This window comes from Taudactylus pleione, unplaced genomic scaffold (assembly GCF_031769625.1).
Source record: "Taudactylus pleione unplaced genomic scaffold, aTauple2 ptg000532l, whole genome shotgun sequence".
In the NCBI taxonomy this organism is placed as follows: Eukaryota; Metazoa; Chordata; class Amphibia; order Anura; family Myobatrachidae; genus Taudactylus; species Taudactylus pleione.
The window spans coordinates 1,560,693-1,587,249 of record NW_028284934.1 but is presented as its reverse complement, the minus strand read 5'-3'; the positions used below and the strand labels follow the sequence as shown (position 1 = coordinate 1,587,249).

The following is a 26,557-nucleotide window of genomic DNA, read 5'->3' as shown; positions in this document are numbered from 1 at the left end:
TCACTCATCATCTATTTTGAACAGTGGTTTTCATATATGAACTCCAAACACTCTAATGGCAGGCCAAGAAAGCTTGTCAGCTGTAATGTGAACAAGGTTCCTATAATTTTTAAACAAAAATCTGGGGCACCCATGAACCAAGAAATCTGCACACCTGTCTGAATATAAACACCCTTTCATCCTTATATTTAACTATAAAATCTTAGCAGTGCCTCCAATGTAACACACCTTCACTAAGTTCTACTAGTTTGAGGGCGAGATTCAGGGGGCACCCTGCCTAAGCAATGTCAACCCCCCCCACACACACACGTAGTAAATAAATGACACCAATTGGATGCAAAAGACACACTGGTATGTTTATTGTTCAGAGAAAAATTGTTTAGTAGAGAATTACATATGCCAATAATGCAAGAGCATTAAGACACTGGAGGTGAGTTATAGTGTAAACAAGCATGTCTTATATCTCAAGATAAATACGAGCATTCATAGTATAATATGACAATTCACGTATAAAATGACATAACATCCAGATATTACTATAAATGTAGCAAAATATGATAAGTATGTAATGCTGATGTTCTTGACTTGTCAACAGTGCTACAGTATACAGTCTTTGTGCCTGATTCAGAGATGGACGCAATGCCAATGTTTATGCAGTTTAATCAATCATCTGTAATCTGCGCCTGCGTTTTAGGTAATCTTAATTTTCACTGTGAGGATTTATTCAAAAGAGATTGACAGGCAGGGACCATTTGCGGACAGCGATGGGGAGGTGGCTACTCACACTCAGATGAGTCATCACCATTTTTGGGGCGTGTCTCTGCCTTCAGCTGCGATCCCATATGCAGTAAAAATGGGGCTACAGTGTCTCCATTCCCTCGTCCATTCTGAGTGACCATAAGGTGACTCAGATGTCAGATAATCGACTGGTCTGCAACCAAGCTGCATCTTTGTCACTTGGATATGCGAAGCCGCTGGTGGGTGCTTCAATACAAATCCTGGCGGCAGCAACGCTTGCATATATTTGCACGCCCACTGCATACACCTTGGTAGCTACAGCGGCATGGGTGTACATCACTGAATCAGGCCCGCAGGAAATAATGTAGTACAGTGTACTAAACATCTCTGTAAATACTCCACTTCTGCGGTCAGAATCACACACATCTGTGGAGGCAGATCATGCAGATGCGAGTTGAGTTCTGTGAGCCGCTTTCACGGCCAACTCGCACTGCGAATTACATTTGCAATCCAAATCTAAACTTGCATGTATTTTTCCAGGGGAAATTCAAGTTTTGTGCACACCCCCTGAGCAGGTAAAAAGGTCGGGACACAAAGCAGAATCTCTAGTACACCACTGCCAAAGAATAATCATACACTTGGAGGGATTTAATTGGCATAATTTGGCCAATAAAGACAAGTCAGTTCTCAGGTTCATTTCTGTCCAGTACTTTCCTTACGGCCACTAACAGCCTATATGGTCCTACTATCTCAGTTGTTACTGTAAGGCATTCCAGGGGATTGGTTCCTCACGTTTTCATGCACTTCTCCCAGGTCACATTTTTGAAGAAAAGTTGCGTAACCTCACTGCAAGTAGCGTGAATTGGCATTTCTAACTGAAGCTCGCATTTCTCGGATTCAAACGAAGTATGGAAGTATAATGATCCAAACTAGCTTTCATAAACTGGCTCCTAATTGAATTGAGCCCTATAGATTTACAGTTCCCCAGAGTAATTATGCATGTTGGAGCGCATTTGTCCTGGCAGGTGATCAGGGATGAACACGTGATGAACTGTACTGAATTGATTTCACTGTACTCAGTGACTACCTGTATGTAACTCCAGCAAATTTCTATGCTCCTGTTGGTAATAGCAGGCAGCACACCCTTTATATCAGAGGTTCCCAAACTCAGTCCTAAAAGGTACTCTAACATTGCAGGTTTTAAGAGTATCCATGCTTCACCACAAGCGACTTAATTAGTACCTCACTCAATTTGATTTAACAACCTGTGTTCAACCTTGGATATCTCTAAAACCTGTACTGTTGGGGTGCCCTGAAGACCGCATTTGGGGACCTATGCTTTATACAATTTCCAGTAACAAAAGTATCTGTAGATGTGTCTCAGCAGAGTTGTCAATCCAGATACATGCACACAGAGGATAGGTGAAAACACAATGCTAAGATAGTCCTCTTATAATGCCAGCTACAACAGTGCTATGAGGATTCACAAAAAATTGCTCCACAACAAGTAACACTGGTTATACCGATCATCCAGTAGCTTAAAACAGAAGTTCCCAAACTCAGCACCAGTCCAGGTTTTAAGGATATCCATGCTTGAGCAGAAGTGACTTAAATAATACCTCAGTCAATTTGATTTAACTGTCTGGGTTTAAAATATTACCACTTGCAAACAAGTACAAGGTTTGGTAAAACTTCTCTCAGACTCAGGTAAAGTCAGAAAGCAGAAGATGTGACCTAACTACCATGTAGGAAAGGCCTCTTAGAGTAGGGCTCGAAAAACCCGGGGGCCAGGTCGCCATGGCGACTAAGATTTCCAAGGGTCAAGTACTAATAAAGCTAGTTGAAAAGGAGGGGGAAAAAAAAACAAAAAAAAAACCTGTCCTCCAGAGGTGATTACAGTCTTGAATGGGTGGGACGTCCGACGTTTTATGTCTGTCACGAGGACGGAGGAGTGCATGGCCGCCACATTCAGTGTGGCTCCGCCTCATCCGTTCTGCGCGAAAAATGACGCGAAGTGGGTGACTTTTTGGGGTCCGGATCTTCTCGCTACAGCACTGCTAGCACAATGAAGGAGGAGAATGATCCCCAGGGGACCTGGATGTTGCAGGTGCAGGAGCAGCTTCTTGATCGGATCCCGCTGAGGGTCATCATAAAGTCATGGTGCACGGTAATAAAGTTTATCTGTTGAAATTGATATTGCAAGCTTCTCACATAGTGCTTGTTGAGTTCTCTAACAAGCTCAGAGTCTGGCTGTCTGCACCCGGTTGCTTCATTTTTTTCGTGTTGTAGGAAGCTGTACTGTGTGACGTAATATGTCCTACTATGAGGTATAATATGTATTTGGTCCTACTGTTTGGCATAATATGTATTTAGTCCAACTATGTGGCATAATATGTATTTAGTGCCTACTGTGTGGCATAATATGTATTTGGTCCCTACTCTGTGGCATAATATGTATTTGGTCCCTACTCTGTGGCATAATATGTATTTGCTCCCTGTGTGGCATAATATGTATTTGCTCCCTACTGTGTGGCATAATATGTATTTGGTCCCTACTGGTGGCATAAAATGTATTTGATCCCTACTGTGTGGCATAATGTGAATATGGGCCCTAGTGTGTATACCAATTTCAATGGGGGCCCTATTGTGTGGCATATGCTGAATTGGGGGCTGCTATGGGCATGTTGCAGAATCTGGTGACCATTAAAGAGGCATGTGTGGTGGTCTATACAAGCTTTCATATATCTTGGTAACGGACGATGGTCTTGCTCCTAAACTTTTAAGATGGCTCCTAGATTTAAAAAAATTTGTCGAGCCTTGTTTTAGAGAGAACATTACCATGACCCAAATATCTTTGTTATGCTGTCCTTGTAAATGTATACAGTATATCCTATATGAATAATTGTGTTCCATACGAGATAATGAAGGCATGTCAAACAGCAACAGTTCCATGTTCCGTCTACATTAAAAGGTGAATGGTACGAATCAACTAGCATCCCTGGGGCAAGCTAAATGGAATTTAAATGTTATTTGACCGAGCTATGTGTGTTTCCCCCAGAAGCAGAGACGTCCTCCTATGGTCCAAATATATACAGAAATGGATTATTCTACAGCTGCTAGAATAATCCCTTTGGACTACTGGTGCCTCCTACTAAAAGGACACTCGAAGGCTGCAGTAGTGCAGCTTGGAGAAAATCATTATCAGGGGGCCATATGGCAAAATAGGTAGATAGCTGGAAGTAAACAAACATGTTTGATAATGCAGATTAGCACATTACACGCCACACTGCAGTAATTTATACAGCTTTTCCACTGGAAAAATATTACATTGCAAGCTCTGGGTAGCAGCATCTATGTGCACAGACTTTTCAGCTTCTGTGTACATAAAATATATTTAATTGTATACAAAATTTACAGCAAGAATTTAAACTCTTTAAATAATTCTAAACTGAGGCACTGGCCATAATTGCACAAGTCTCTATCCTTTACCACTACCAGATCTGCTTATCATATATTCTATTATAATCATAATACCACACCATAAAAACAGTTGCTTTCCACTTATTAACAACTTGGCAATTTACTGCAGAACAGTGTAAGTAAGGCACAGATTCTTGGTCTCTTGTTTTTCGTTAAACATTTTTATCCAGTGATTTTGGTAGATGTGAGGAATTACCGGTTAGCTGGTCAGATGCACAAACCTTTCTACTATCTCTGTCTATGCCTGGAGCAGGGTCATCAGTCTGCAAGTCACAAACGGAAAATTATCAAAATTACCATTTTACAGATCTAATGTTGTTAAAACAAATTCAAATTTAAGGAACCCTGAACATCCATATCAAAGTTATTATTCTATAAAAATTGAACTCCCCAGTCCAAGCTATGTAATGTGGGTAGCTTAGGATATACATTGGGTATTACCATAAAGTTCAAAGTTTTAATGCCAACATGGTTAAAATGCTGTAACCTTTGAGAATAATTTTGACAATTGCAGTCCTGGCTTCTACTCCTGAACATAAGCAGTCTTCGAACGTTTTACTAAACCTCGATGTTGAGAAGGCTTTTGACAAGACCCTTTGGGAATATTAAATTTCATTCTTGGATTCAAGAGTTTTGTTCACCTTTATTAATATGATCAAATATCTTTACTTGAATGCCTGTACCAGGCTGCTTGTCAATGGCCTTTTTGGCAATTCCCTACAAATGTTTAGAGATACTAGGCAAGGGTTTCACCTTTGCTATTCAATCTAGCGCTGGATATGCAACTACGTACACTCCAAAACTGGTCATTATTACGTGGCGCTCTTATAGGTGTACATGAATTAAAGCTTAGCTTTTGCAGACAATCTAGTGCTTTTTATTTCAAACCCAGATATCAGTTTAGGTTCTCTATTGGCTAAATTAATTTGGTCATATTTCTGGATTCACAATACAGTTTTCTAAATCTGAGGCGTTAGCCCTAGGTAACAGGCCTTTTACACTTTGAGGACATGGTTGCAGTGGTCAAAGTCCAGTACTCCTTATTTGGGAATACAATTACTTAAAAATATTCATAACTTAGATTCCTTAAACATTACCTTTACTATAAATAAAATTCTTGCAGAAGGAGTTAACAACACTTTCAACTTTCATACCTGGGTAGGTAGGGCCAATCTAATAAAAATGGTAATCTTTCCTAAATTTTTGTACCCATTGCAGTTCCTCCTACTTCTTGCCATGACAGATGAAAAATAAAAAAAAGTTAGAGCTGCATTCCAAAAGTTAATTTAGAATAAAAAAATTAAAATAAATTAAGCTTGAAAATTCTTCAGCATACTAGAGATGAAGGGTATATTAACTTCCCGAACATTTTTCTTTATAACCATCTGCAGATACATCATAGAATGGATTCTGTGTAGAAACTTTTATGCCAATTGTACCTTGGAAAAACAATTTTTTTCTGCTTTGGATTTAGATACTTTCTTACACATGCCCAAGTGTGATATTGCCTCACCCCTGCTTGAAAACCCACTCCTGATGTCAGCATGGTCGACATGGCACTAACTGCAACACACTTCTTACTCCTTACATCTCCCTCTGCTGGGTAACAAGTTTCAACGGATCTCCTGCATACCCATTTGGAATGGGAGACTTTCAAGGTTTACACACAGTCAGAAACTATTGCTCACAAGCCCAGACGTTCGCACAGGCACAAACCCATTAGGACTTTGTCCAGACTTGTAACCTTTGCCTTCCTACAGCCACATTATACTAGTAAAGTTATATCTTTCCTGTCTCCCCTGGATTGGGACAACCAGTTGGATGATGCTTTACTGTCTGCTAGGTATTCTAGTAAAGCTATAGCAAATTTTTTTATCGTATATTGAGAATTCCTGATTTTACGGTAACATTCAATACAGGAATCACCAATTGGCAGACACATTTTCCAAATCTGATGGAGGCCGACATCACGCGCACTCAATATTCTCTCTGTACACTCCCTGTTATTATTTACAGAGATGTTTTGTAGAGGCTCTCTCTCCCCTAATCATTGTAACCTTATTGGCATAACCAACTTCTCAACATGTCCAAAATGTGCTCATCCAAGAGCATCCTTATACCATTGCCAGTGGGGTTGTTGTGTTATTAAGAAAATATGGATGACTATCAAACAATTTGCGTTAGATGTTTTATTCAATTACCTCGAATTGGGAACAATTAAATTCACCACGATGTGGAATAGCCCCAGGAAGGAGTACCCGGAGCTATTCAATTGACCACGTTAAGTCGGACTAGAGGATTTCTGCTTGCACCCTCCTGAAGTGCAAGCAGGAATCCAACTTAAGTGCCAGCCACAATGCTGTGTTCCAACTTAACACGGCGCTACCAGCCGCCACTTTAGTTAGAGAATGCCGGTTACTGTGACTAAACACCCATCTTAAGGTGCAGTAACCGGCATTCTCCGACCTAAGTGGTCCTAGTCGGACTTAATGTGGTCAATTGAACTCCTTCCTGGGACGATTCAACAAAGCGCTGAATTGAAACACCCCTATTGATCCGAAAATGGGTGATATTGGGACATCTCCCAGTAACTACTGGAGTATCTTTGGGCTGTAAAAAGTTGCTATTAATGCTTTCGGCTGCAGCTAAAAATTTATTCTTCAGCAGTGGATTCAACCGACTCCTCCTCCTCTCTCTATGTTTAAAGATAAATAATTTTAAGTCTTTAAAATGGACTGGGTTCAATCCTCCCATCATAAGACAGAAACAAAGATTCTCAATTTGAGAAAGTATTATTTACACTTTACAGGATGATCTTAAAAGACAAAATACAACGCCGCTTTTTATGAAATTTGAATACATTTACAGGACCCCCCAATCACCTACAACTGACGGATGGTGGCAGCGCAGGGCCTAGGCGTTCATGACTCAATCCTTGTCTCTCCCCTTACTCCCCCCCCTCCCTTTTTAGTCTCTCTCACTTCTCCATTTTTTCTCTTCTTTCTACATATATTGTTTTTGTTTCCAATATAAAGACTTTAAAATAAATTAACGATTTCAAAGGAAATGATATAAAAGCTAATTTTTTGTATCTGTACACATTTACTGACAGCAATTTCTGAGCGGTTTTTAGAAGAAAAAGTTTTTTTTTTTTTTATGAGTGAATTAGGTGAAGATCATCTATTTCAACTTATCCAAAATTTCATTGAAAAAAAAAAAAGTTATTTTTTTTTTAAATATTTGTAAAAAATAAAATAAAAATAGTTTTATCAAATATTGGATCACCACCATCGGAACATCGGAAACATTGCGACTTTCCATTTCATGGCGGCTTCAGGCACCAGGTAGACTTTAGGGGGTGAGGGGGGGTTAATTTACCTTTTCCCAGCGGCTGCTAATCTCTACAGCCACTTGGTGAGGGATTCTGGTGTGCTGACCGATCAGCAGTGATCGGCAGCATGGTGGACACTGGGGGAGGGTGCAGGCAAGCAGAGGGACCGGTAGGTCCCTCTGGGACCAGCAGCTGTGGGAAAATTCTATTCCTGCAGCCGCCCACACTGTTTATCTGAGTGGTCGAAATATTGAGTCCAGATCAGATAACGTATTGCCTGGTGTGGTCGGGAAAATGCGACCATGCCAGGAAAGTGGTTAAAAATGCTACATATTAAATTTGATGTAATAAAGTTAGACCTGTGTGCCTGTACATTTGATGCCATATAACACTCTGAAGGCTGACAAAGCATGGTCTGGTTTTATTTTCCTTCTACAACACATTATAATGCAAGTCTGTTCCTTTGTATGTGTGGTATTATACCGTATCCAAATTGTTTTTATTGACCAAATGTATGGCATATTTACTGTGAATTGTAATGTTTTTTTAATTTCAATAAAAACACTTTTGAAAAAAAAAAAATGCTTTAACCTGGAGGACGGCCATCATTTGAAAGAGCTTCGTCCCCTTTTTTAAACGACCAGCACAACAGAAAAAAAAAAGAAGTTTTCCAATGCTGGGGGAACAGTGCATTTCTGCCTTTTCTCCCCCATACTGGTCCGCACAAACACAAGGTGTCACCCTGCTTTGAAAAAAAAAAAAAAAAGTCCACAATTTTTTACACCCCACAGATGGGGGATCTAAAGCCCAGATCTCCCGCATCTTATGTCAAATAATAAATAACTAGGACCCCTCATTTAAATGCGGTAGGTTGTCCATTAAGAAAAAAAATAAAAAGTTAGGCCTTGGTGCGCTGCCATATTATTCCTGCACATGGTAAGAGTTTAAATTGAGACCGGAAACATTCCAGTAAAAAAAAAAAAATGTAGATTTTTCATGTTTGCTTTTGTTCACTTTGGTTAAATTTAATTTGATGTGTTGGAATAAGCAAAAAGACTAGTGGTGTTATCCGAAAATGCAAAGTTTCCTGAAATAAAACAGGTATAATGTGTGGGTAATGCGTATAACCCCTGGTCATCTTACTCAGTTGACATTATGACAGTCGGCAGAGCATTCCAAACCCGTACATTGTCCTGTGTACAGTTTTATTACCACTTTGTTACATTTTCTGCTGTCAATCTACATGTTCAATGAGATATAATTTGTGTAACTTTTTTTTTATGTTTCTGGATTTAAAAATGAGTTATGGGAAGAACCTACCTTTGTTAACTCTCTTTCTTTGAAGTCCATAGGGACCACAGGGAGACCTTGGGGTGTACGTGATGGGAACCAATCTGGGCACCACACCGTTAAAGCTTTCAGCTCCCAGGATGCACTGGGTCCACTCTCCCTATACCCCGCCCCCGACCCTGAGGTACCTCAGTTGGTAAAAAGCCAAAGGCCGGAAGAGGATAAGAGAGAAGGAAGACTGAAACACTCGAATCACACTCACAGAGAAGGAGACGGGAAACCGATGACCAGCATGATAGCCCATATGAAGCCAGGTGCGGCAGGGCGGGATGCACTTGGGTCTCCCTCCATACCCTGCCCCCAGATCAGAGGCACCTCAGTTGCGTAGCAAGCCAAAGGAGGATAAGAGAGAGAAGAAAGACCGGAACACTCAAGAATCACATTCTCACACAGAAGGAGATGGAAAACTGGCGACCAGAGCGAAGCCCAACTGAAGCACAGGTGCGTCAGGGTGGGAGGACTTCGAAGAAAGAGTTAACAAAGGTAAGTTCTTACCATAACTCATTTTCTTCAGGGTCCATTGGCTCCACAGGGAGACCTTGGGTATGTCCCAAAGCAGTCCTCCTGCGCTGAGAGGAGAATCCGGTGCCCAAAGGAAGCTTCCTGAGAGGCGAATGTATCAAATGCATAGAACCTTAGAAAGGTCTGGACACATGGCCGCCTTACAAAGCTGAACAGCCCTAGAGAGACACACAGACCAAGTAGAATGAGCCTTAAAAGAAGTCGGAACAGGCAGGCCTGTCTGCGTGTAATCTTCTGAGATAGCCAAAGCCATCTAGCCAGACGCATATGCTCCCTGACTCTGACCACTGAAGCTCTTGCAGGAGTCTACTAATCCTACGTTTGGTCACTGGGACTACTGACTGCATTATCTTACTGTGAGGGGATATCGACATCTTCGCTGCTACGTTGCAGGGACTGTGATTGCCCACCACAAAAGGAAGAGAGCCAGTGGAAAGTACCCAAAAAAATACTGTGCCACTCTGCCGGATAACAGATATATTCCTTCTGCAGGCCAACTTATATGTGTTTTTCCTTTCTTCCAGTATGTCTCCCTTCATTCCTATGAGTGGATATTGATATTATAACATATTTGGGCTTGGAGCTCCCCCGTGTGGCCACGCTTGTAACTTCACACTTCCCTATTTATAAAAGTCCCTCTACTTGATCTCACAGCAGGTGTCTATAACATCTTATATTGCCTAATATAACTATTATATTTCCTATATATCGCTGTGGAGATAGACGTTGATTTCTATGGGCTGACACGTACGCTGCGAGATGTCCATGACCCCCTGATTCCCCCGTATACTATGGGGAGGGGTACGTGGTGACCACATCCCGGGAATGTACCTCCTGAGGCTATACATGTATTAATATTTTTGTCCTACATATCTGCTGTGCTTGCTCTTTTCCCTTTCTCTATGTGTGTGTTTTCATTTTTGTCTCTCCTGTCTTTATCTCTCTGATGGGAAAAACTAAGAGGACAGTGCAGACACCTAGTGCTAAGAAGACTGCGGATACATCGTTTCAACCCAATCTATTCCGCTACCTTACCCCTGACGGTGGTGCATTTGAAGATAACGCACGGTCTGATTCTAACTCATCTACGTCGTCTGATAATACTGGACTTATGGCGTCACCAATTCATACTGGTTCCGGAGATATGTCAGATACCACTATGGCTGAGGTTCTAGCGCACTTGCGCTCTCTCCCCATGAAACAAGACTTTCTAGACCTTGATAAGAAAATTGAAGCCACAGTCAAAGCGGAAATTGCTACTCTTCAAAAATAAATTTCTCATGTTGCCCACCGGGTGTCTGACATGGAGACACACATAGAGGAAGTTAGTTCTTTTCAACAAAAAGTTCGGGACATTGTCTCTACGCATGCACAAGAGATGAGAATGATGCAGCGGAGATTAGACGATCTCGATAATAGAGGTCGTCGCAATAATTTACGTATCCGGGGAATCCCGGAGGATGTCCAAGGTCCTGGTATCATTGATGCGCTTACCAAAATGTTCAATGAACTTACGGATGCAGAACCAGATAATACAATTCTTTTTGATAGTGCTCAACGGGCCCTACGCCCAAAGGGTCTCCAATCTGAGGCTCCCAGAGACATTATTGGTCGACTCCACTACCATCATCTTAAGGAAGAGATTCTCAGCAAACACGCAAACTGGATGGTATTGAATTTAATGGCAATAAAGTTCAAATTTTCCCTGATCTCTCCTGGAATACACTCCATCAAAGACGCCTTCTTAAGCCTCTTACTGACATTCTTAAACAAAAAGGTGTCCGTTTTCATTGGGGATTTCCTCTGAGTATCAAAGTCATGCATGATGGTCGCCAACTCATCTTACAGACACCGGAAGACCTGGATAATTTTTGTGACACACTCTCTATTTCAATACTTCTCCAATAATAATAATAATTCTCCAAGATTGGATCCACTTGTTCGCACGTCTAGATCCACCCATCCCACCTGCTGCAAAAGCTCCTTGGATAACAGTGAGGGGGCAGAGACATAATTCGACTTCTCCACGAGTTGAACGGACAGCCTCTGGCACCTTATCACCTGCGATATTTAAATGTGATTTTTTGCTTTTATGTTGAGCTTAGACAGGATACATGTCCGGAATTGTATCCTTTTGATATTGTTGGGGGTCAGTTCGCTCACTGATCATTTGATGATTATAGATTCTTATAATTGTCTTTGTTCTTGCATAACAGTTTAATGCTTTATACTAGTCATTTATACGAAAGGAAATAATTTATGTTTTTTGTTCTCAACACACAGCAGATTTTGTAAGGTTGTGTATGTTTTAGTAAGTTTCTTTTTTCCGAAATTCTTCTAGAATTGTTTTATAGATACGCCTCATACATTTACGATACTGATGTAGATGGTACTATTATTCTAATTATGTAGATGATTTTTTGATATTGCCATTTACAGGATAGGTTAGTTCTTTATTCCCGGGGGGTGGTTATAGCTGCCTTAATCCAGTTGGGTCGTTCCGCATTTTTGACCTTGGAGCATGGGCCGACTATCGTCTCCTGCCTGCTCCAACAGCGGAAATCTTTTCTCATGGATATATTTTTCTGTTTATTCTAACAAGACTAATTTTTTTTTTTTTACTATTTTATTTCTTTTTTTTATTATTCTTGTTTTTATTTTAATTTTTTGTTTTTATTTTTTCCCTTTCTAGTCACTATGTCTGTACACCTTTATAAAAGAGTCATATAATGCCTTACTCTCTATATATGATTAACCTTTCCCATAGCCACTTCCATGGCCCCCCTTAAGCCAGAAAATATAAAATTATGTTCCTTTAATGTTAAAGGTCTTAATATTCCTGAGAAACGTTCCACCTTACTAAGAGAACTTCATCTAGAGAGAGTAGATGTAGCTTTTGTGCAAGAAACACACTTTAAGCAACTAGTTGCTCCTAAGCTTGGGAATTATCATTATCCTCATGTGTTTTGCAGTAATAACTCTCAGAGTAAGTCCCTGGGAGTGGCTATACTCCTTTCTCATAGGCTTGCCGTTACAGATATCTCATCATATTCTAGTGGAAGGCAGATGTCAGATATTGAAATGTAAGTTATATAATCAAGTATATACTATTGTAAATGTTTACTCTCCTAATCAGAAACAGAGGCAATTTTTTAACAAGGTCTTAAAACTTTTGGAGCCATTGAGGGAGGGGTGTGTAATAATAGGTGGGGACTTTAATTGGTCCTTAGACCCTGTGTTAGACTGTTCTTTGGGATCGCCCCGAGTCTCCTTGCGGGACCATCGTAGAGTACGCCAACTCCTTTCTGAATACCAATTGATAGATGTATGGAGGACTCAACACCCAACGGTTAGAGATTATACGTTTTACTCTAACCCGCACTCTGTATACTCATGTATTGATTACTTTCTTGTAGATCATAGAAACCTTCAATATTTTTCCCACAGTCAAATAGGTCATATTACTTGGTCTGACCATGCCCCAATCTTCGCAAATATATGTTTTCCTAACTCGACACCCAGACCATGGACATGGCGCTTTAATGAGATCTTACTTAGTGACCCTCGTACTAAAAATGACCTTCTCAAAGCCATTACTGAATATATCGATATTAATGACGCTCCAGATGTGTCTAAGATAATGGTGTGGGAGGCACACAAATGTGTGATTAGAGGACACTGTATCCAGTTAGGTTCCAGACTAAAGGGAGAGGTTGGCTCAACGGCAACAACTTCTAGCCTGTATTAAGTCCCTGGAAACATTCCATAAATCTTCTTTAGATGAAACTACATTGCGAGAACTTACTGAAGCAAGACAGGCTCTTAATAAGCTTCTGCAAGATAAAACTAAATTGGATTTACAGAAATGCAGGCATAAATTTTATCAATGGGGAAACGAGCCTGGCAAAATGCTTGCTAGAGCTCTAAAAACTCAGAGGCTAAAATCTTATGTCTCCAATGTTCGGGATTCTGGGGGGAATATTGTCCACAACTTTCCCCAGATTGCCTTTCAAAATTATTATATGAAACTTTATAATTTACGCAAGGAACAATCACCTACACATTCCTTAACGCATCGGGAAGCGATTAGAAATTCTCTCTCGGTTGATTTCCCACAACCTGATGAGAGTGATCTGACTTCTCTCGATCGCCCCTTTACTTACGAGGAACTAGATCTTGCTCTGTCAAATACCCCACTTGGGAAAAGCCCTGGTCCCAATGGTTTTCCTGTAAGTTACTATAAGACGTTTCGATCTATGCTGTTGCCACTTTTTTTGAAGGCCTGTAATGAAGTGTCCGCTAGGGTAGGTTTTTCCCCTCAGACACTTGAAGCCCATATTTCAATAATCCCTAAAGAGGGGAAAGACCCTGCCCAATGTGCAAGCTATAGGCCTATTTCTTTATTAAATAATGTCTTAAAATTATATGCTAAAATGCTGGCAAATAGGTTGAGTTCTCTTCTCCCTGGCTTGATACACGAAGACCAAGTGGGATTTGTTCGAGGTAGAGAGGCTAAGGACAATACCTCTAAGATTATTGATATAATCCATTTTGTTAAAGGTACTGAGTCCCCTGTTATCCTTCTCTCAACAGATGCAGAGAAGGCCTTTGACAGGATTGATTGGCAGTTCATGGAAGGCCTTCTTCGATATATGGGGTTAGGCTCTCACTGTCTTCATCGTATTTTAGCACTTTATAAATTTCCCACGGCCAGAGTGCGGGTCAATGGGGCCCTTTCAGAGCCTTTACCGATCAATAATGGCACATGTCAAGGATGCCCACTGTCTCCTCTTATATTTGTACTTTGCATGGAGGCATTGGCGAGGGCTATCCGGTGTTACGGGGATATTAAAGGTGTGCAGACTGGAGACCATGAGTACAAATTGGCACTATTTGCTGACGATCTCCTTGCTACCATCTCTTTGCCGGTGACCTCTCTCCCTGCCCTCATGCATGAGTTTGATAGATTCAGTGGGATCTCTAATTTTAAAATCAATTATTCCAAATCTGTTGCCATGAATATATCAGCCCCTGACAGCACTGTGACAAGTCTTAGAGGTGCTTTTCCCTTTGTTTGGACTTCTAGTCTTAAATATTTGGGTGTTCTTCTATCCCCTTCAAATAGTAATTTGTACCAACTAAATTTTCCCCCTCTTATTTAACAATTTAAGACAGATTTTCAGAGATGGTCTCTACTGAAGCCATCCTGGTTGGGTAAAATTAATACGGTTAAGATGTCTATTTTACCTAAGGTCTTATATCTGATGCAAGTGTTGCCTATTACCATACCAGTTTCCTTTTTTAGGGAATTACAAAGCTTGGTGGGTCATTTTGTTTGGGGCTCAGGTACATCCAGACTGTCACAAGCTGTATTAACACAGTCGTTTGAAAGGTGGTTTGCAACTACCCCACTTCCTTACTTATTACTATGCAGTCCACTTGTCTAGGATTGTTGAAATGTCTAGACTATCTGTAATTAAACAATGGACACGTGTAGTAAGTCACACAGTGGGTAAACCACCCCATGTTCTTCCTTGGATTGTTAAATGTCCGTCTATCTCAACCGACACTAGGTCCGACTCTCCGTTGGTGGAACAAATTTAAGAACTCCCCCTCGTTTAGCCCATGCGCTGCATTGCCTACTCCGCTGGTAGATAATCCAGATTTACCCCCAGGTCTTATGGCGTCTAATTTATCTGGTTGGTCCACAAAGGGTATTACACATATATCCCATCTAGTTACACCTAGTGGAATACGATCCTTTACAGATCTCCAGCAATTATATAATCTCCCACCCCGTTCATTTTGGGTATATCTCCAATTAAGACACTATGTTAATTCTCTAAAGGCTAGTTAGTGATCCTCGCTGGACTCCAACTAAGGGCCTGATTCAGAGCTGAACGCTCTGACCAGAGCGCTCGCTCTGAATCAGTGCCCTCCTACCTTTTTTTGGAGCGTCCTCATGGATGCTCGCATAGCTGTGGGTTACCACCTACAGCTATAGCGAGCGTCCATGATGATGGTCGCGATGGTCTCGACCATCGGGCTTGCGACGGAGACCCTGCGGTAGGGTCTCGCTGCCGCAAGCCCTGGAGTGATTTTGGCTGTATCAGAGCCAAAATCACTCCCACTGACATCACTAGTGATGTCAGTGGGGCCGGCTTGAGACGGTAGGCATTCCCATGGGAACGCCTCCGTCTGGCAGGCACACCCACCAAAGGGGGCGTGCTGTCAATCAACATCGACAGCACGCCCCCTTTGGTGTGAGACCCGGAGCGATGGTGAGCCCGTCGCTCGCCAGGTCTCGCGCATGCGCAGTGGGGAACATCGACCCGCTTGCGAGCGTCCTGCTGCTCGCGAGCGGGTCTCAATGACCCCTAAGTTTGAAGTTTTATGTATGGCAGTAGACCCACCAAGACACCTTATTTCTTCCATATATCGAATATGTCTTGAGTGCTCTAACCCATCTCTGCCTTTTTATGTCTCTGCTTGGCATAGTGAACTAGAAAGGGAACTAACTGAAGATCAGTGGTCACAAATATTTGATTTTACTTTTGCTAGTTCCTTTTCACTCCAAGTTCTAGAAACCCAATATAAGATCTTGGCTAGGTGGTATAGGTGCCCTGTTCACATTCACCGGATGTTTCCAAATTTATCTGATCTATGCTGGCGTTGTCAACAGGCGGTGGGCACTCCTTTCCATATTTGGTGCAATGCCCAATAATAGCTGACTTCTGGAGGAAGGTTCGACAATTATCGGAACTGATCACTGGTCTTCCTTTATCTGATAAACCTGAATTTTGGTTACTAAATTTATCTGACCTTCCGATATCCATATATAAAAAATCCTTGTTGCGTCATCTGGTGAATGCTGTGAGGGCTACTGTACCATGTTATTGGAGGTCTTCGACTTGTCCTCCCATCTCTCGATGGTTCCAGAGAATAGATCAGTATATGTGTATGGCCTCTCATTGTCTAAATCACCTTCCCTAGATTTTACAGACATTTGGCATTGCTGGCTGAATTTTAACGAGACTACAGAGTACAAAATAAATACTTAAATGCCTCTTAGGATATAGCGACATCCTCTCTTACTTTTCCCCATTATTTTTCTTTATTAATTTTTGTGTATCTTATTTTATTAGTTATTTTGGTTTTGCTCTTGTATTTTCTTTTATTTTATTTTAACTAGCAATGTTTGAAAGCACGTTCAAAACTAAGCGACCTAGGACTTATTTTTTCTTGCTCTTTTATTTCATGTTTTGTGATTATATTTGTCCATTGAATTTGTATTATTTGATGTTTATGTAGGCCGTTGTAGGCCATATCTGTACTGTGCTGTTTTCGTTTTCAATAAAAACAGATTACAAAAAAAAAAAAAAAAAAAAGCCATCTAGCCAATGTTTGCTTATTGGCTTGGCCATCCCTTCTTGTGAAATCCATAGAGCCAAACAAGGAGTCTGATATCTGAAGAGAACTGGTACGGTACACATAAATCCTGAGGGTGCGGACCACATCCAATGAGGCCTCATCTGCCGACACGTCTGGTAATAGAAAGGCCGGTACTTTAATTTCTTGATTAATATGGGAACTAGAAACAACTTTAGGAAGGAACTCAGGGCGAGTACAAAGCATCGCCCTGTCCTGGTGAAATATCAGGAGGACAGGAGAGCGCTCCCAATTCAGACACCCTCCTGGCAGATGCAAGATTCAATAGCCAGAAGAAAAAAAAAGTCTTAGCTGTTAGCCACTTAAAATCCACTGAATCTAGTGGTTCAAATGGAGGACCCTGGAGGGCCCGAAGAACTACTGCCAAATACCAAGGAGCCACTGGGGAGACAAAGGGAGGTTGAATCCGGAGGACACCCTGGAAGAAGGTGTGGATATCCGGAAGTGAAGTAATTCCACATTGGAACCACACTGACAGTGCAGAGACATGCACTTTCAACGAGGTCAGGCGTAGGCAGAAGTCCAATCCAGCTTGAAGGAATGCCAGGATTCTGGAAATTCGAAACACCTGAGGGTAGTACTCTAGTACGACACCACCGGAAATATGTATGCCACACTCTGTGGTAGATCCTGGAGGAGGCAGGCTTGCTCGCTCTAAGCATCGTGTTGACGACCGAGCTAGAGAATCCTTTGGACCTTAGGAGGGATGTCTCAAGAGCCACGCCGTCAAAGACAGATGATCCAGGAACGGAGTAAAGGCAAGGACCCCGAGACAACAGGTCCGGAAGTTGAGGCAGGAACCTAGTGTTGATGGAGAGACTCCGAAGATCTGAGTACCAATTAAGTCTGGGCCAAGCTGGAGCCACCAGCAGGACAGTGCCTCAGTCTTGCTTGAACTTCCCAAGAATCCGAGGAAGCAGGGAGACTGGAGGAAATAGGTACACAAACCGGAAGGTCCATTCACTGACAGAGCATCCACCAGGCTTGCTTCGGCATCTCTTGTTCTGGACCCGTACACTGATAACTTGCGTTTGTGTCGGGAGACAATGAGGGCCACTCAGGGAGACCCCATTTGTCTACTAGGAGTTGAAACACCTCTTGGTGAAAAGACCATTCCCCTGGACGCACATCGTGACTGCTGAGGAAGTGCGCTTCCCAATTGAGAACTCCCGGAATGAACACTGCCGAAATGGCAGGGAGATGAGATTCTGCCCATGTCAGAATGCGTGACACCATGTAATCCCCAGGTTCCATTGCCAGTATGATGGATCGTAAGATTTCCATCCTGAAGCTGGGCAGCCTGACAAACGTGTTCAGAGATTTGAGGTTGAAGATAGGCCGATGAGACCCATTCGTTGAGATAGTGGAACTGGTACAATTACCCCTACTTGCAGCAAGGACTGTATGGCTTTCTGGATCTGCAAGGCCTTGGTCTTATCTGAAAGAGGGCCTGTGCAGAAAAACTGGTGGGGAGGCCTTCAAAGTAATGAGTGGGCATACCCCTGAGAGACCACTTTTCTTACCCAAGCATCCTCGGTGGTAAGCACTGGGCAAACTGAAGAAGTCGGCCTTCCTCTCTGGGGTCCGTCAGGCTGCGGGTTTATTCTCCAGTTTGGAGGGTGGGCGTCTTGTGCTCCAGGCCTGTTTCTTAGGCTTGGTAATCTTCTTGGCAGTGGACTGCCTAGGAAAGGACTGTCCTTTAGGTAATTTCGTCCCCAAGGAAAATCTAAAGGATGAGCTACGAGACTTTGCAGGAGCAGATGCTGAGGGCAGAAATGCAGATTTGGATTTGGCCAATGTGTCAACAATATTGTCCAGGTCTGGACCAAATAAAATCTCCCCATTATAGGGTAAGGCCTCCAGGCTTTTCTTAGAATTGGCATCTGCGCTCCAATAGCGTAACCACAGGGAACGGCCTCAATGATATATGCAGCCGCATCCCTAATATGGCCGACCAACGACACCCGATTCTCTGGAACTTACAAAGAGTTCTCAAGTGTATCGGCCCAACTCTCTATAGCCTTAACTACCCAGGAGATAGCCATGGATGGGCGGGCAACAGCTCCTGAAAGAGTATATAGACTTTAGGCAAGTTTCCACCTTCCTATCCATAGGGTCTTTCAAGGAAGAAATGGAAGGCATAGGTAACGTTGCACTTTTAATTAACTGTGTAACATGTGAATCCACTGCAGGGGTTGATTCCCACTTCTTACAATGAAGCCTCAGGAAATGGGTAACAGGAGGTCAAACGTTTTTGAGGTTGATACCACTTACGAGGCGATTGCCAGGCATCAGCCATGTGATCCACCAGCTGATCTGACAGAGAGAACACTGCCGAGGTCACCTTCAACTGTTTAAACAGGGGGTGTTTGGATTTAGGGGCTGGTTCGTCATCCTCTATAACCAATACGGATCTGACCGCACGCACCAAGGCGGGAATATTAATCCTTGATTTAGGCTCTGCCTCTTGCCGAGGGGAGTCGGGGTTAGAGGCATCAGCCACCTCTCCGTCATCAGATGACATCTCAGATTCTGACAGCTGTGTGGATTGAGATGACAACACAGGACACTTAGCTGGTGTACAGGTTTCTCACTCTGCAATATGGTCTGTATGGCCGTAGAGGTCGCAGCCAGACTCTGTACTGAGGTAGAGAAAACATCCACTCATGGTGGAGGTCCACCCTGTAGTAATCCCACTGTGGGAATGACCGCCTGCTGTGGTACAGGAGGTGTCTGCATAATCAGTGGTAGTCCCTGTGAGGGAGGGATGGGCTGCTGTGGTACCCACACAGGAGGAAAAACAGCCGGGACCGCCAGGCGGTCCACAATGCAGGCCAGCATCTGAGAAAACAACGCCCAAGGGGGCTTCTGTACTGATGTCGGGGGGGTTCGAGGTACATGGTGGGTTATATAACCTCACACAATACCCATCCTGAACCACATCCTCCTCACTGAAAACTGCAGTACATAATCTGCAATATTGCGGCATGGGTACAGGAATGTGTTCATTACCCTTGTCCGACAAGTCTGCAGGGTGAATGACGCACAATATGGCACCGGGTACAAAGCAACCACAAATATGTATAAATATTAATAGGGAGCAATATACTGGTCCGGTCTTATGCTTAGGTAAGCTGCAGGAACCTGTTGCCTAAATATGGCACAGTGCAGCACACAACAGTATGTGACAGACCTCACAAATATTGTATTGTTCAGGTACAACACCTGTATTAGGGCAAAAAGGAAAGGGTATAGCCATAAGCTGACAGATAGAAAAAAAAAAAAAAGAGAGACAGACAGGCAGCGCTAGCACAAGTCACATACAATGCAGGAAAGACGCTGCAAAGACACAGTGTCTGGTAGGCAATAGTGCTACATACGCTGACCCTGGGGAGAGGTATGCAGGGGGACCGCAACACGCATTGTCCTGGGAGAACTGCGACTGCACCATTGAGAAAATGGCCGCCAGAGGCCTCAGAGGGGGCGTGTACAGAGGAGGAGAGAAGCTCAGGGAAGCCAGACCGCAGTGGAAAGGCGCGCTAAGCTGAGGGGAGGAGCCGCTTAAACAGGGAACCTGTCTCTCCTGGCCGATTACTAACCCCTGGGATGCTGGTTTCCAGCACCAAATTGTCCCAGGTGGTCCAGTGGAGCGCGATGGCCGGAGCTTGCATCCACACCGGAGTTATTTACTGCCATAATGCGTGGGTCACTGCGAGCGGCGACCTGCCATACCTGTATCCTGATGTCCGGGTGCAGTCTGGGTCGTCTCCGGGGGCCCTGGCCCCCCTGGAACGTCCGCAGAGATCAGTACTGGCGTCGCGGCACCAGAGGGGTGATGGAGCAGCAGCGCAGACGTCCCACAGACAGTATGCTGCTGCGCGCTCTATTCTTGTAAAGTTTTAATAAATAAAATAAGCTTATGGGGCTGCTTAAACAGCCCCCCTGCAAAATGGGCCGGGCACCAACGAAACAGATGCCTCTGGCTCGGGGGCTGAAAGCTTTAACTGCGTGGTGCCCGGATTGGTTCCCATCACCTACACCCCAAGGTCTCCCAGTGGAGCCTATGGACCCTGAAGAAGAAATAGGATTTTGGTATTTACCAATAAATCCCTTTCTGCAATTCCACAGGGGACCCTGGAGCATAGACAATGGGGTACAGAGTAGAGCCTAGCACTTTAAATAATTTAGAAGTGTGACTGGCTACTCTCCCTTTATGCCCCATAAGCCCCAGTTAAGAAACTGAGCCCAAGAGGAGACAGAGGACAACAGGAAGAGGAGAAGGAGAAGTCCACAGAACGGAACAAGACCGACTGAAGGAGAACAGAGTAAGCCACTGCAGGGACACACGTAGTCACACCACAACATAATACAGACAATAGAATTAGAATATAACTATAAACAATAAAGCAGCTAAGCTGCGCTGGGTGGGCGTCCAGTATTCCTTGTGGAATCGGAGAAAGGGATTTATCGGTAAATACCAAAATCCTATTTTCTCCTTCATCCACTAGGGGACACTTGAGCATAGACAATATGGACGTCCCAAAGCTAACCTCACAGGTGGGAAGCGCTGAGAAAACCTGCTGACTTAGAGGCCAACGGAAACAGGAACCACCATACAAACAAAATTTAAAACAAGCGCTGAAGACCAAGCACCGTATAACACAGCAGAAAACCAGAACTCCTTTCCTAGTAAACTAAGAGCACCCAGCGTGACTTGAAAGGAACTAAGTGAAGAGCCAATCCTAGTCAACCAAAGCAGACAGTTTCATCATGGCTGACCCTTGATGAAGGAGGCAACACCGAAACAGCTGTCGGGGCTACTAATATGCCTGAAACTGTACTACTATGATAAGTATTAAGATACAATTGAACACTATTGAATGCAGCTAGATGGCATTTTTTCTGTCTTGAAATCAATGTATTAACTTGTTTGTTACATGGCGGGTGTGCTGGTTTACTTATACTGTTCCTGTGGATGCAGTTAAGCAGTTTTTCTTGTATGATTAATTTTTAACCCTGCACTAATATATATATATATGTCCAGGAATGATGATGTTCTTTCTGAGTTCCGTTTTTTTGGAGGTAAAAATCCGAACTCAACGTGCAAACTCGAACCTATCCGAGCCTGCACATCCCATATATATATATATATATATATATATATATATATATAATTTTTTTTTTTTCCCTACAAGAAAGTGTTACTGGTACAAGCGCTGAGTTCTTTTCAGATATTTCTTTATATGTAAAATTGTTCCACTATAATCCTAGTATCACAGTGGCAGCTCAATGTTCTCCAAACGGACCATTGTTGTGCAGTCCCAGATGTTTATGTAATATGCCATATAGTGCGATACAGTTTGTAGTGAAACGACACACTGCACAATGAATTTACGTGTACCGAATAGACTTAATAAATAGGCATGTAGGGTTAGGTCTTGGATCCACACAATTCGCCCCCTCACTGTATACACGGCACTTTGCTCCAGGCACAATTGTCCAACTTGATCTGATGGAGGCCTGCGACAGAGGATCGCATCTACGTCAGTCTTCCCTGCAATCGGCGGGGCGCAGGTGTCCTAAGGGTGAGAGAGGCGGAAACACCGCGCTGTCACTAAGCCTAGCTATGTTATCCACCTCTCCTGTTACTCTGGAGCGGTGGTCATACTTACTGAACTGGCCGGGATGCTGGGCTAGGGGGGAAAGCGAGGAACCAGGACACAAGTCGGTGTCAGCTGTGGTGGATCCTCGATGAGTCTGATGACTCAATGTGTGGGCCTACCCCCTCAGGATCACCGGACACAGGCTGCAGTAGCCGCGGTGGTGCGGCTCCCATGTAGAGGCAGACTGCCACAGTAAAGTCTGTCCTCATTTGAAACAATAAAGAATGAATAGGTGGAATAGCACTAGTATCACATATAAAACATTGTGCAAATGCATAAAACGTTTATTGTAAATATAGCAGCACTGCGTATCAGCAAAAGTATCAACATATAAAAATACAATGAGCTACTATAAACACACTCTGCACCAGATAGTGCGTGTTGCCAATCGATGTAAGATGTTATAGCAACTACAGTCAGGTGCATAAATATTGGGACATTGACAGAATTTTCATATTTTGGCCTCTATTCACCACCACAATGGCTTTGAAATGAAACAAACAAGATGTGCTTTAACTGCAGACTTTCACATTTAATTTGAGGGTAATTACATCCAAACCAGGTGAACGGTGTAGGAATTACAACGGTTTCTATATGTGCCTCCCACTTTTTAAGGGGCCAAAAATAATGGGACAAACTAAACAATCCTAAATCTAACTTTCACTTTTTAATACTTTGTTGCAAATCCTTTGCAGGTAATTACAGCCTGAAGTCTGGAATGCATAGACATCACCAGATGCTGGGTTTCATCCCTGGTGATGCTCTGCCAGGCCTCTACTGCAAATGTCTTCAGTTCCTGCTTGTTCTTGGGGCATGTTTTATATGTGATACTAGCACCATTCCACCTATTCATTCTTTACATTTTCTGAGCACCCCGTGCTCATTGGGAGTGGTGGCATACTCCCAGGTGGTAGGCATCTGTGTCCATTTTTAGTATATGTACACACTAGTTCATGTACAATCTGTCTTGTAGCTAGTTGGCTCACAACCCCTCTTGGCGCTTGATTATTTTTCTACATTTTGCTCATTTGAAACAATGTAAAAATAAAATTAAAGATAAAAATTAACAAAAGGCTGGAGACAGCCTAATATGCACTGGCTCTCTTGGGAACATTTCTAAAATTGGGGCAGATGGGGCATAAAGGAGGGGAGGAGCCAGTTACACTTCTAAATTATTTGAAGTGTCAGGCTCTTTTCTACCACCGTCTATATGAAGAAGACATTTCCTTTACTTTCATAGATAAATCTGCAGAAATGCACAGTTCAGATGCCCAGTCCTAGTGAGAGAGCTCACATCACAACTAAGACCCCATAGGGCCCTAGGCAACATATTGGTTTTGGCCTTTCCCTCCAGGTGTTAGAAAATAATAATAAAAAAAACAAAACATTGCATAAAAATAGGTTAGGCAGTTGGAGAGTTTTACTGGAGTGATTGAAGAAGTGTAGTCTGTGCCCCAGACGTGACACTGGGTTGCAAAATGCATGGTCTGCTAGAACTACAACACAAGATAGTAAAGAACCTGCAATAACAGCAGGACCAGTTAATATGGAAGGACAGAACTGGGTTCTTACTCCACAAGGACACAGATGAAAACCAATAAAGGAACATATTCAGCTCTTCGCAGGCCTCCTATGCCAGTAGAAAAACTTGCATTGATGCATGCATATAGGCTATTCAAGGACACCAACTGCTACTATTATATTTTTGGATGTTTTGACATTGACCAGATTTCTCCACTTGATTGGCTCCTGACCTACGTTACATTATATTGTCATTCCTCATGACACATCCTATCTTGTTTTGATTCTGGCTTCATCCTCTATTCCATTTGACTGTTCCCTTACAGACTAATCAACCTAAGGCTGCATCTCAGCTCAACTCATACTCTGCAGGGGTGGTGTGATTTTATTGGAACGGGTATGAAATACCGCCGGCCGACATGAGCAGAGTTCGAAGCAGCGGAAGCCCGACAGCGCTGGAAATCCCGATCGTGGATAGGTGAGTATCTACTAACCTAACCATCCTTAAGGGTGCCTAACCCTAACTTACCCCCCAAGTGCCTAACCCTAACCACCCCCTTCCCCGCTGCCTAAACCTAAGTCCCCCGGGGGGGTGCCTAACCCTAAGTCCCCCCCCGGGGGTGCCTAACCCTAACCCTCCCTCCCCCTAGCCTAACCTTAACCTTCCCAGGGGGGGGTGCCTAACCCTAAGTCCCCCCCGGGAGCCCTAAACCTAACCCTCCCCCCCCGCGGCTGTCCGCTCGCGGCGCCCGGCATCACTACAATCGGGATGCCGGGCGCCGGTCTCCCGTCGTCGGGGAAATGCGGGCGTCTACATCTAGACGCCCGGCATTTCCCCCTTGCCGGGATATGACAGTCGGAAACCGGCTGCCGGTATTTAGGCAGTCGGCTTCCCGATTGCATACCGATTTTTTTTACCTTTTCTGCAACTTTAAAAAGGCCCAGTGTAACTAGCATTATTGTTCTAGGAATTTAAATATAGACTTCTACCCTTTACTCAGAAAAATCTTAAATAAAATGAAGGAATATATTTTGCATGAGTGAGATAGTGACACCTTTGCTTTTTGATGGTTCAATGTACACAAACTGTTTAAGGCACAAAATTATTACAGATATTGTATAAAATTACCCTCAGGCTTTGTACATAAACACGGCAAACAGCCGAAACACGTTGGAGATCCACCACACAGGAACCTCAAGAAGAATCCAAACATCCAGCATCCACTGCTTTTAACTGCTGTATTCAGGACATTAGTCACGCGACCACACCCGGAAGTGTTCCTGCCGCAGAAGGAGACTGGTCGAAGATGCAAGCAGCCGGCAAGGGGAAGGAGCGGTGAGCTGATCAAGCAGCAAGGAGGCAAGTCTCATACACAGGAGGGGGGTGAACGGTGTACGGTTCCTGGCGGAGTTGCGGCTGTATCAACCCCTTCCCAAACAGCAGCTGTCCCCTCTGGTGTGCCGTGTAGGTTGGCGCCTGTACACCAGACGCCACGGCGACATCTGCACCCTGTAAGGACGCTCAATCATGAGCACATCCTAGGCTGACAACGTACCACACCGTACTCCCTCCCCGGGGAGCAATTATTTAAAGTGGATTGCATCTGTACTGTTTGTACTTCACGTAATCTGCTCACGCAGAGGATTACCAATATAAACTTGCATTTAAAGGAATTACTATCAGAGACACCCTGATATATGCGTGGTGTCTGGTTTGCCTTCCTTAGTATATTTCCTATTGTATTTTACTTTTTCTGACACACAGATACGAGCCCCAGCATCCATTAAAGAGCAGGCTGTGTGTATAAGGTGCATATAAAACAAATTCATTCTGTGTTTAGATTTGGGTCCCATTACCAAGATCTCATTATAGTATGCAGATAATCCAAAATACTGAATATTCCGCTATCCATAATACCCCTGTTCTCAAGCATTTTGGATATGGGAGACAACCTGTATACACACACACACACACACACACACACACACACACACACACACACACAGTCTCTTGTCTAGCACTCAAACCCAACCCTGCACCAGCTGCATCGGGTGCCAGTCCTGAAGTGATTATACAAAAGCAGCGATGGACGGCACTCCGAAGTAAAACGTCATATAAAAGGGTCAGACTCTGCTGTACTAGGCAACGTTTCAGAGGGGGAACCTCTTTTATCAAGACTAATATATATATTACGAGGTCCATAGGGTGACCTTTGGGTAGAGGTGATGCATAGTCATCCGGGCACCTTACACAGTAAATTCTTCTCCCAGGATGCAAAGGGTCTCCCTCTATATCCCGGCCCGGAGGGCTCCTCCGTTACAAAGCAAGCCAAAGGTCGGAGGAGGATAAGAGAGAGAAGAAAGTCTGGAACACACTAGAATCACATTCTCACACAGGAGATGGAAAACCGGTGACCAGAGCGAAGCCCAACTGAAGCACAGGTGTATCAGGGCGGGTGCCCTGTGGACCTCGTAGAAAAAGAGATAACAAGGGTAAGTTCTT

At 43.4% G+C, this 26,557-nt stretch overlaps 1 protein-coding gene across 1 annotated transcript in view; it reads right to left on the bottom strand.

Moving 5' to 3' along the window:
• Positions 1 to 330: 330 nt before the first annotated feature.
• The window catches only part of LOC148501155 (mpv17-like protein 2), a 50,378-nt gene continuing 24,151 nt past the window's right edge, over positions 331 to 26,557 (bottom strand). The window contains exon 6 of the mRNA XM_088450865.1: positions 331 to 4,481. Within this exon, the coding sequence (XP_088306991.1) occupies positions 4,371 to 4,481 (111 nt within the window). The 3' untranslated portion in view covers positions 331 to 4,370. The remainder of the gene's footprint in view (positions 4,482 to 26,557) is intronic.